Source organism: Phaenicophaeus curvirostris, chromosome 22, assembly GCF_032191515.1.
Source record: "Phaenicophaeus curvirostris isolate KB17595 chromosome 22, BPBGC_Pcur_1.0, whole genome shotgun sequence".
Classification (NCBI taxonomy): Eukaryota; Metazoa; Chordata; class Aves; order Cuculiformes; family Cuculidae; genus Phaenicophaeus; species Phaenicophaeus curvirostris.
The window spans coordinates 8,533,834-8,546,253 of record NC_091413.1 but is presented as its reverse complement, the minus strand read 5'-3'; the positions used below and the strand labels follow the sequence as shown (position 1 = coordinate 8,546,253).

At 47.9% G+C, this 12,420-nt stretch overlaps 1 protein-coding gene across 1 annotated transcript; it reads left to right on the top strand.

Annotated features, from left to right (window-relative positions):
- Positions 1–3,764: 3,764 nt before the first annotated feature.
- On the top strand, positions 3,765–6,072 carry RNF186 (ring finger protein 186). Its single transcript, XM_069874496.1, has one exon. The coding sequence runs from the start codon at positions 3,884–3,886 to the stop codon at positions 5,039–5,041; it is 1,158 nt and encodes a 385-aa protein (XP_069730597.1). The 5' UTR covers positions 3,765–3,883; the 3' UTR covers positions 5,042–6,072.
- The last annotated feature ends 6,348 nt before the right edge of the window (positions 6,073–12,420 follow it).

The window sequence follows — 12,420 nt, the reverse complement described above, 5'->3', positions numbered from 1 at the left end:
GGTCTAATTTTATTGTTATTATGAACTTCACAACAGCCAGATCTCTCACTAATTTGGAGCTTTGGCTCCTCCTCTGCCTGACCTTGCATTTGAGATGAGGAGAGGCTGCAAACAGAGGTAATTACAGAAGCAGACACCTCTGCTCAGTGATCACACTGAACCCAAGGCGATTTCATCTCCAAAGAATGAACAGTGTCTGGGAAACACTGCTTGAAAAAAAAACCCAACAACATTCTCTTAGAGGGGTATTCTGTCTAACTTTCAAAGAATACAATTACTTAGATGAAACTGAACTCTACTTTAGCTTAAATCAAAATCTTCCACTTTTTTCCTGTATCAGGACTCATTGTAGTGTTGTTATGAACTTCACAACAGTTAAATCTCTCGCTAATTGGAGCTGGGTCCAGCTCTGCCTGACCTTGCATTTGAGATCGGGAGAGGCTGCAGACAGAGGGGATTGCAGAAGAACACACATCTCTTCAGCACAGATCATATTGAATCATAGAATCATAGAATCACCAGGTTGGAAGAGACCCACCGGATCATCGAGTCCAACCATTCCTATCAAACACTAAACCATGTCCCTCAGCACCTCGTCCACCCGTCCCTTAAACCCCTCTAGGGAAGGGGACTCAACCCCCTCCCTGGGCAGCCTCTGACAGTGCCCAATGACCCTTTCTGTGAAGAATTTTTCCTAATGTCCAGCCTAAACCTCCCCTGGTGGAGCTTGAGGCCATTCCCTCTCGTCCTGTCCCCTGTCACTTGGGAGAAGAGCCCAGCACCCTCCTCTCCACAACCTCCTCTCAGGGAGTTGCAGAGAGCAATGAGGTCTCCCCTCAGCCTCCTCTTCTCCAGGCTAAACAACCCCAGCTCTCTCAGCCGCTCCTCTTCTTCTCCAGCCCCCTCACCAGCTTCATTGCTCTTCTCTGGACTCGCTCCAGAGCCTCAACATCCTTCTTGTGGTGAGGGGCCCAGAACTGACCCCAGGATTCGAGGAGCGGTCTCACCAGTGCCGAGTCCAGAGGGAGAAGAACCTCCCTGGGCCTGAACACAAGGCGTTAGCATTTGGCCTCAAGTTGTGCCAGGGCAGGTTCAGATTAGACATTAGGAAAAATTTCTTCACCAAAAGGGTTCTCAGGCACTGGCAGAGGCTGCCCAGGGAGGTGGTGGAGACTCCATCCCTGCAGGGGTTTGAAAGATGGGTGGATGAGGTGCTCAGGGGTGGTTCAGTAGTGGACAAGTACAATTGGACTTCATGATGTCAAAGGTCTTTTCCAACCTAGCACTTCTATGATTCTATTTCCAAAAGAACAATGAATGGACAGTGTTGGGAAAAACACTATTTGAAATAAAAAAAAACCCACATGCTTTCAGTGAGACATTCTGTCTAACTTTCAAAAAAAACTCAAAAAGCCAAGAGTTACTTGGATGAAAGATTAGTGGAGTGAGGATGGTGGAAACAGGGATGGCAGGAACAGGACTGGTGGGAACGGGGCAGGAAGGAGAGAGACAGCAGGACTGGGGTTGGGAGGAGGCATTTGGTGGGAACATGGCTGGTGGGAATGTGGCTGGCAGGAGTGCAGCTGATAGTAACGGGGCTGGTGGGAGAAGGGATGGCTGGGGTGGAGCTGGTGGGAACAGGGCTGGCAGGAACGTGGATGGCAGGAACGCAGATAGTGCCATATTACTTCTGAGTTCACAGGAAGAAGCCTATGGGCCTATCAGCAGTATCTTCTTGGATGTTTTGCGTATCAGTATGCTCAAAGCCCCATGGCAAGCATGGATTTTGCTCTGAAATGACCCAACCACTCTCTTGTATCCTTTTCATGTCACAAACAAGTCCACAAGAAGCATTCCATAGAAACACATTTTCTTAGACAAACAAACTAAAAGCACAAAACCAGGATGAGTATCTAAACTGACTGCAAATGATCAATGAAACAGTAGTTAATCTAAGTGTTGTTAAGGGGCATTAGGTAATTTAGTTAATTACAGCCTGCATGCAAGGCAGTGACCATCACTTGTGTCGCGGAGACGGAACTGAGCCAGAATTTTGAAAGTTTTGGCAGTGAAGGACAATAACGAATGGGCATTTATAGCCCAATATGACTGATAGAAACTGGGCAGAGGGACCATGTGCTCAGTGAACACCAGTGCCACAAACACAGCCAAGGAACCGCGTAGCCGTGGCATCCTGAGCCCCACACAAGATCACGCTTCCTGCCTTCGGGTCCCAGATCCCTGGGGCAGTAACCCGCACTCCTGCGGAGGCACGAGGACTTCTTCAAACCACCATGTGCCCTGCTTCTTCCCTCGAGGACATTGTCCTGGCTGCTGGCATGCATCCATAGCAAAACAACCATGCCTCTTGACCCAACGCTGAGCTTCCAGCACATGTAGGTGAAAAGTACAGAAATGTCATTTCTGCCGTTGCTGGAACACAGAGCAAACAGACATGGACACATGGATTCACCCACCCAGCTTTAAACCTTTCAAGCGAGGAGTGCAGCTGCCCCTGGTGGTGTCTGTTCCAGCTTCCCAGCATTGCCAGGACAGTTTCATACTGTTCTAGTGATTAAGAACCTGTAAATATTATGACATTTCCATTTTGGCCACGGGAACTGACTAAATTTGAAATTTCTAAAGCATTGGAAAAATGTCAGAGCTGTCTGCTTTTTTCCAGATTTTTTTTTTTTAACAGCATTAACTTACTAGTAAGGAGGTACGTGAAATGCAAGAGAGAATTCTACTTTTTAAACAGAAGTGAGCCCTGCAGTTTGCCAGTCACTTCCACACATTCTTGTACTTCGACTGAGAGTCCCACTTCTGCAACCAAAAGCTCTTCAGGGCCCTAAAATTTGAGGTCACCCAAAAGCCCGTCAAACCTTGCTGCACGCCACGTCAGCAGGAATACAGCAGGAACACCTAAAGACTCTTACAAAGTTTGCTTACAACACACCTTCTGCTATTGCTCAGCAAAGGAGAACAAGCTCTTCTCACCTCATCCCCCCTGAGATTATAGTCTTCCTGAACTCCGTGCCCTCCTAAACTGCAGCTGTTTCATTTCTTTCTGTTGGAGGGAGAGGCTGGTACATGGCAGCACAGGCAACCTGAGCATTCAGGTGCACTTTAGGCTACAGACTTGTGTCTTCTGGTAATGCTGAGCTTGTTCAGCTTGCTGGCATTAGTGACCCTTCCTTCTCTTCCTTCCCTCCCTCCCTCCCTTCCTTCCTTCCTCAGGATTCTTACAGAAAAACAATCTGTATTTTACCCCTCAAATAAAAGGGCAGAGAGAAATTAGAGAGGGAGGGGTTTTGTTCAGGCATTTATTTTTCATAAGAACTGAATATTGAAGACACCCTTAACAGGGCTTTCCTGAGTGTGTGAGGTTATCCTGTGAGTGCCATTAGAAAGCAGACAGTTCTACCAAGACGTGGACCTTGCTTTTAATTTCCAGATGTCTTCCGTGGACTCTGAGAGTCCCTGTGTGACCCTAAGTCACACTTCAGTTTGCACCTGAAGCCCTCTGATGTCTGAAACCAACAGGGACGCTCCCAGGATAGAAGAGTTGATAATAATCGATCATTTGACATTCCACATTAATAATCTCAATCTCATTCTTTACTTTGTGCTGAGGGGTAATAGTTCTAGGGTACTGAGTATTGCTAAAGCAAGAGCAGACTTCCTGCCCAGAGCGCTCAAAACTGGTGATACTTACACTCTCTCTGATAAAAGCCCTGCATTCCATACACTCATGTTCATATTCAGTTATTCTTCTGTGTGTGTCACTGCCAGAAAAGTGTTGTTCAGAGACCAGCAACACTGCTTTCAACAAATAAAGTACTAATCTCATAGCAACGTTAGAGTCAGGCTCTCGCAGTGAATGAAGCTGCCGTCTGCTCATGCCGTGGGGTCTGCTTCCAGATGGGAATTGCTCACTGATATTATCATCAGCCATTGTAAAACTGTCTTGGCCACAAAGTTAATTGTTAACTCAGGTCCCCATCTCATAAAAACATCATATTGTAGGAACACAACATGTTTAAAGCTGTCATTAATCAATCATGCAGCAGGAATAAAGCAACACATAAAAGGAGCCAGAAATTCAGCAAGTCCTTCAGCTACAGGAAGACAAACGGCACGGAGGTTTAACTCCATGGAGAAATTCACTGACAAGGGAAACAGATCAGCAGCTCCCAGAGTACCACAGGCTGAAAAGGACAGCCCTGCGCCTTCTACGGAAGGTGCTGCAGGAATGAGCAGAGCAGGAGCCCTGCCAGAAAATGCTGCAGACACGAAGAGGCTGGGATTCACTAAAGAATGTGTTAAAGAAATGGAGAGGTCTTTGGGCACCGAGCAAGACAGTCCTGATGCCTTCAAACCAGCAGTTTTGGAAAGAGACTTAAAGCCTCTCATTATGCTAATGAAAAAAACCTCTCCTGAAGCAGGAGGTTTTGAAGTGAACCACCAGTGTTCAAGCACAACACTTATCGACATGGACTGCCTCATCTGCTTCAACAAGTACAACATCTACAGGGTACCAAAGCTCCTGGACTGCCAGCATGCATTCTGCGCTGTCTGTCTCAAGCTTATCCTCAGGAAGGAGGAGAGCGCCTGGATCATCACCTGCCCGCTGTGCAGAAAAGCCACTTCTGTGTCAGGAGGACTCATCCGCACACTTCAAAACAAAGAAGACATCATGGAGCACTTGGAAAACCCTGATTCCAATCCTGAGGTACACATCTCTGCCACAGGGCTGGACAATTGGACTCAGAGCAGCCAGGACATCTTATACAGATATGAAAATGCTCCAGCAGACAATAGACTGGCTGTCCAGAGACTTGTGCTGCTCCTGTTGCTGGTGGTGATTCTCACCATCATCATCCTCCCATTTACATTCTTGGGGCTGGTCAAATGGGTAATTTGTCTTATGCTTGCATTGGGGCTGGCCTTGTCTGTGGTGCTTTGCTGCGCTCCAAAATTCTGCTGGAGATGTAACAGCAACTCACACAAAGAGACCCACATCTCTGCTATTGCCTGAAACAATAAATGCGAGCTGCAGAGAGACAATGGGCTGGTCCTGCCTACAAAGCAGCAGTTGGGAGCACTGGTCCGTTACTGGACTTTGAAAGCAATCATTCATGTAATCAATTCCACAGGTGGCTAGGCTGGCTCAGCAGCAATGCATGATGTTGTTAAATTTCATTACGGGAAACTTAGACGATTATTTATATGTTGATATTTATGAGATAAAAATTGTAGGTTTTCCACGTGATTTTTATTCCAGACTAATAATTTTGTTGTTTGGCTTTTGTCATTGTGTTCTTGGTTTTGTCATCTCCTGCTCAGCACTGCAGGGCATTATCTGGAACACCTGGCAGATGATATCCTGTGAAAATCCTGTGGTTGCATTTTCCCACTCCCTTAACTCACGTTCACCTTTTCATGTGACAGTGCAGCAAAAACCAGGGACTGGGTGCCCAGCCTCCATGGAATACTATGGAATAGAGTGGATTTAACCCAGAGTATCACTTTAATCCCTGTCCCTGTCCAAATGGTTGTTGGCTGAGATGGGGAGGTGGGAGTGAGAAAAGAGGAGCCTAGGAGTCTAGGAGACTAGAGAGGGAGAGGCAAAATCAACACTTCTCAACTTGTCTCCATGGCTTGCAAAGGGCAAGGCTCTCAGAAGCTCATGACACTCCAAATTCGCTATGTTGTTTAGCACAGAAGTAGTTCTCTCACCCACACTCCTCCATCTGGCTGCCCACACTGCTTCTCTGCGTGCCCTCTTTCTGAACGACACTGTCCTTGGAGGTTCTCACAGCTCTCCTTCCAGAGATCCACAGCAATCTGTCTGTTGTCATGCTGGAACACATGAGATATTTTCATATGTAATTAAAGTTTAATGATGTTAGTTGCTCATTGACTTATGTGTTTCAATTTCTCACTGACAAAGAATGTCAAAACATCGCACAGTTTCCTCACTGACAGAACTACAGCTGAGAAGGCATGTTAGGGAACAGGTACAGCTAAGTTGTGAGTAAAGCAAGAAAGTAATGGGCTGGGTTTTTTCTTGATTTAAAAAAATACTTAGTTGCTAATAAAATATCCTGTAACCCAACTAAAATTTAATTGGAAAATAATGAGAAGTTTGTTCTTAGTGAAGTTGCATTTCCAAGAGCACCACGGATCTCAGTAGACCTTGGATCAGGCCTCTGGCAAATATTTGTGTTCAATAAGAATGGAAACTGCTGTCCTCCAGTTGCTCAGTATATAAACACACATGGTGCCTCACCAACAGATAAAACAGATTAGACTGAGAGGAGAAGGAGCAGTTGTCCTCCTAGAGTCTTGAAAAAAAAACAGGTCTGTTTTCTGCCTAAGAACACAAACCTGCAAGGGAAATAAATGCTTTGTTTTTCTTAATATTTGGACAAAAGCTGGCTTTTTGCAGAGCACCTGCATAGTAACATTTGCTAATAACCAACCAGAAAAAGCTTTTCTGTTGGGAAGAGGCAGGTAGTTTTAAAGCCCAATATTTCATTGAACTGTGTTATTCCAAATACAAAGACTGGAGCAGATATTCACGTGTCTAGAAAATAATTTCAGAAACTCCTGCCAAGTCTTTCAGCTCACAATCTTTCCATCAAGTGCCCTTCACCAGCACTAATGGGTGACAGGCACTGTAAAGGTTTGTAACGAATGTATTAATATATTAATATATATTTAATAATATATAATATATCATTTACTTATTTTATATTAATATGTAAATATATCATAGAATCATAGATAGAATCATGGAGTGGTTTGGGATGGACAGGACATTAAAGCCCATCCAGTTTCAACCTCCCTGCCATGGGGCAGGGACACATATTGCTAAAGTAATTAATATAAATAGAATTCAAGTAATATAAATATTAATATATTTATACATATTATATATAAATATATATCTTAATATACTAATATTGCCCTGAATGTTGGGCATGTGAATGCATCAGTATAAGTTAGAAGGGTTAAAGAAAAAGCATGTACTAATTGCTACGGAACACTGATCTCATTTAAACAACCAGATAGCAAGGAAGAAAACAGCCTGTCCTAAAGATAAGATGACAAAGATGAGCTGGAACAGGGCCATGTAATCATCCCAATTGGAAAAAAAAAACAAAGATAAAACTTGGGGGATTTTGCCACCACATACCGCCAGCTCCAGAGGGGTGCATACATCAGTTTGCCATCATCAGCCAAGACACATAATGAAGATTTTAGAGGCCCTTGTCCTCCATATCGCTCACAGCAGAGCCTGGCCAGCCTGCGTGGGCTTGCCGGCACATGGGTGCAAACAACTGAAACCAGAGAATGAATGGAAATGGGAGCAATCCATTTGTTAACTATCACCCTGCCCTTTCCAAAGGTTGCGTTCGCTTTCGTTACACTCATTTCTGCAGTGCCAAAACCCTGGCTGACAGAAAGGGCTCCCCTCAAGGCAGCACACACCAGTGGGCAGGAGGCAGGCACACAGTGTGACTACCAGAGAGATTGACTCTCCAAAAGAACCCTGTGGACTCAGACTGGGAGATTGCCAGCCATGGATGGCCAGGGTCCCACCTCAACTGCTTTGGATCAACACCTTCTACGCCTGCATTCAGCAGTTCAACAGAGATGCTTCTTCAGCCTTTGAGAACCACTAAAAGGCAGCAAATTCTGAGTTCGTGCATATTGGTGGGAGTCCTGGAGTGCTACAAGCCAATACCTTGGTGACAGCCATTGTTTCTTACATGACAAGATAAGGCTTGATGACAGCACAAACCTCTGAAGCAGCAACTCCGCTTACAGAGAAATTGTATTCTTATTCTAAAACATAAAGGATTTGCTTGCACTCTGTTTTAATTCATGCCAGGCTTTTTGGCAAGCAAATTTCAGCTCCAAGCTCCCTTGCCCTGCTTACTTTACCCAGCTGCCTCCCAATTTCAGATGGTGATTAGGACCCACACTGTAGCCTGCAAGAGAGGTTCACAAGGAGAAACAGGCCCAGGCAGTAAATATTCAGCTGCAACCAACAAAATACATAAATATCTGAGAATGACGACTTACAAAGACAGAATCCCCTTGAGGCAGCGAGAGCACAGTAAACCCAACAGCAGTTTTAAGTCTGTACAGAGAGAATCCTGGACTTCAAAGGTGCCTTGTTTAAAAATGCGTACACAGAAGCCAATCGTAATTCAAAAATATGCCTATCCTTTTGTCACACCGTGCTCCCACTCTGCTCCTCAGCATGCAGAGCCTCTCCCAAAGCCACAACTTTCCCTATTCCAATTCCTTTTCAGGCTTCCCATCAACAACCACCACCACCAGCCCACCACACTCACTAGTTACTTATGTGAGAGTGCAAAAGGGGCCTCAAAAATTGTGAGTGTAGGTGTTCTAAATTACTGTTAAATGTAGAAGTCTCATTTTATCTACAGAACTTTAAATTATCCATAATTATGCTGCCTCTGATTACTATTAAACTATATAATAAGAGCCCAAGGTCACAACACCTCGTAAAGCTCACTCCTAACTGTCATCCAGTCAACTTATGCTCTAGTCCACTTTTAACAGCTTTTCAGTGTTATTACACAAATATAAGCAGGCAAAAAAAAATGGATTAAATAACACATTTCACACTTGCATAACATGCAGATTCTGTAAAAAGTGAACTTTATGTCCTCAAAGACAGAGGTGTCAAATCTACAAGAAACTGCTTTGTATCTCTTGATCTGAGTGCACAGATTTGTGTTCAAGTGATTCCCTACTTGTTGTGAACCATTTGCAAATTGTTCACTGTGTTGTGCAGTTCTCTTGAGTCACAGGGAAAGCAGAGACTTCCTGCACCCAAACTGGAATCAACAGGAATCCCCTTTCAGAACCTCAGTGTCATATTTAATGACCACATGATGATGATTAAAATACCTATACCTAACATGGGAGGTCCTTGCATGGAATGTGCTCCAGCCCTCAGATCAATTTGTGGCCTCTGAACTCGCTCCAACAGCTCCGTGTCCTTCCAGTGCTGAGGACTCCAGTTGTGGACACAGGGCTCCAGGTGGATCTCCCCTCCCTCACCCTGCTGGTCCCACTGCTTTGGATGCAGCCCAGGACATGGTTGGCTTTCTGGGCTGCAAGTGCACATTGGCAGCTCGTGTTGAGCCTCATGTTCCCTTATAAGTAAGTCCAACATTGTACATTTTAAAATATAAGTCTGTTACCCCAGAAATCAAGCAACCAAAACTAGTTTTGCTTTCGTGACGCACAATTGTACAGAAAAGCTGCTCTCCCGCCCCTGAAAAGAAAATGGTTTCTCCAAAACTTAATACTTTTTGGACTTGGGGTTCCAGCCTGAGACTGCTCTGAGAGCAAATGCATTTCTTAAACATCCTAAACACAACGTGAAAGCCTCATGCTTGGGTTGCTGAGTGAACTCTCAAGCCTTGGGGTTTCTGCAGGTCCAGTGAACCACACAGAGCAAAGCCTCCTAAGCTGCCCGTGCCAGTCACCCTGCGGCTATTGAACCTGACAGACACAGCCCTCCTGTTTGCTTGAGTGCATGTTTCAGTGTCTGCTCATGTGGCTTTGGGGTCCCACCCAGTGACACAGCACAAACTGAGACACCACTGACGCTTTTGTTTTCCTCAAGATAAGCCTCTGACACACCAAACTGTCCTGCTGTGGAGCTGGCAAAGTCATCTCAGGGCAGCAACCTGGGAGCAGCTTCACCACCTGCACATCCCTGTCTCCCTCTGTAACCCTCTCAGACAGGGAGGGGAGCTTCCAAGGGAGCACCCAGGCTCCCATGATTGTGGGTAAAGTTGGGCAGTGAGGAAGGAGCAGCTATACCCATCTCACCGTACAGCTTCTCTTCTGGAGAGGAGGAGGCTGAGGGGAAGTCTCATCACTCTCTGCAGGTCCTGGAAGCGGAGGTTGCAGTGAGGTGGGTGCTGGGCTCTTCTCCCAAGAAACAAGTGACAGGATGAGAGGAAATGGCCTCAAGTTGTACCAGGGGAGATTTAGATTGCATATGAGGAAAATTTTGTTACTGAAAGAGTGGCGAAGCCCTGGCAGAGACTGCCCAGGGCAGTGGTGCAGTCTCCATCCCTGAAGGGGTTAAAAAAATATGCAGACATGGCATTTGGGAACACGGTTTAGGACATGAAGAAGGACTTCGGGGTGCTGGGTGATGAGAACCTTGACATGAGCCAGGAAATGTGAGCTCACAGCCCATATCAACTGTATCTTGGGCTGCATCCAAAGCAGTAGGACCAGCAGGGTGAGGAAGGGGATTCTCGCCCTCTAGTCCTCTCTGGTGAGACCCCACCTGGAGCCCCCAATATAAGAGGCAGATGGAACTGTTGGAGAGAGTGCAGAGGAGGCCCTGGAGACGATCTGAGGGCTAAAGCAGCTCCTATACAAGGCCAGGCTGAGAGCTGGGGTTGTTCAGCCTGGAGAAGACAAGGCTGCAGGGAGACCTTAGAGCAGCTTCCAGTGCTGAAAGGGGCTCCAGGGAAGCTGGGGAGGGGCTCTTCATCAGGGAATGCAGGGAGAGGACAAGGGAGAATAATTTTCAGCTGAGAAAGAGGAAATTGAGATGAGACCTTAGGGAGAAACGTTTTGCTGTGAGGGTGGGGAGGCCCCGGCCCAGGCTGCCCAGAGCAGGGGTGGCTGCCCCATCCCTGGAGGGGTTCAAGGCCAGCACGGATGGGGCTGGGAGGTCCCTTCTGACCTAAACCGTTCTGTGATTCTGTGATTTAGCAGACACTGTGGGGTTGGCCTGACAGTTCTAACACGCTTTGAGTTCTTTCCCAGCCCTAGTGACTCTGTGATTTTATAAGCCGACCCACCCCGCCCTTGAAAGGGCCGGAGCTGAACACGTCCCGGGGGGGGCTGCGCATCCTCCCCCGCCCCCACCCGCTCCGCAAGCTGCGCGGAGAGCAGGGCAGCGCCCGCCATACGCAAGTTGCGCGGCGGATCAGCCCGGCGCAGCCTGTACGCCGATTGCGCAGCGGATCAGCCCGGCGCAGCCTGTACGCCGATTGCGCGGCGGATCAGCCCGGCGCAGCCTGTACGCCGATTGCGCGGCGGATCAGCCCGGCGCAGCCTGTACGCCGATTGCGCGGCGGATCAGCCCGGCGCAGCCTGTACGCCGATTGCGCGGCGGATCAGCCCGGCGCAGCCTGTACGCCGATTGCGCGGCGGATCAGCCCGGCGCAGCCTGTACGCCGATTGCGCAGCGGCGCGGGCAGGAAGGGGCGGGCAGCGGAGAGGAGCCGCGCGAGCCCGGGGCGGCTGCAGGTCGGGCCGGGAGGGCGGAGGGGGAGCGGGAGCGGCGGGGGCGGCGCTGCGGGACCCTGTGATGTTGCTCCTCCAGCTTTCCCAGCTGAGGAGTTCCCTCTTTTCTGCGGGTCACGCTCTTCGGCAGCATCGCTTCAGCCGCTGCTGCCTCAGCCTGGAAAAACCGAGGGCCTCAGCTTTGCAGCTACTGTAGCTTTTAGCCTTCCCATCTCCTCCTCCCCTCTATCTTTGATCTCTGTTCACAGAATCATAGTCATGGGATGGTTTGGGTTGGAAGGGTCCTCAAAACCCATCCAGTGCCACCCCTGCCATGGGCAGGGACACCTCCCACTGGATCAGGGGCTCCAAGCCCCATCCAGCCTGGCCTTGAACCCCTCCAGGGATGGGGCAGCCACCCCTGCTCTGGGCAACCTGGGCCAGGGCCTCCCCACCCTCACAGCAAAACGTTTCTCCCTAAGATCTCATCTCAATCTCCCCTCTTTCAGCTGAAAAACATTCTCCCTTATCCTATCCCTGCATTCCCTGATCTCCCTGCAGCCTTTTCAAGGCTGAACAAGCCCAACTCTCTCAGCCTGTCCTCAGACAGGAGGTGCTTCAGCCCTTGGATCATCTCCATGGCCTCCTCTGGACCTGTTCCAACAGTTCCATATCTTTGTGCTGGGTACAGGGCTCCAGGTGGGGTCTCCCCAGAGCAGATTAGAGGAGCAGAATCTCCTCCCTTACCCTGCTGGTTACACTTCTGATGCAGCCTAGGACATAGTTGGCTTTCTGGGCTGCAAGCACAGCCGGGATATTTTACAGCTAATGTTTTATATTAGCGCTATCTGCAGTGGTGTCTGTATCACGGTTGTGTTTTTCCAGCAAGATACTGGATTCTAATTGTTTTCTGTGTGTGAACTTTGTCTCTACAGATTAAAAACAGAGGCAACGGCATTCCTGGTGTGTAAGCACGTATATGGCTCTGGGGACCTACTCCTGTCCCCAAGAGGCCTCATCTGCGCCAGTGTTTCTGCAGTCAGTGTCCAACATTAGGCACAACACAGCTGTGCTCTCTGCTAGTGTGCCTAGGTAAGGGAGCTTTTGGCCAGC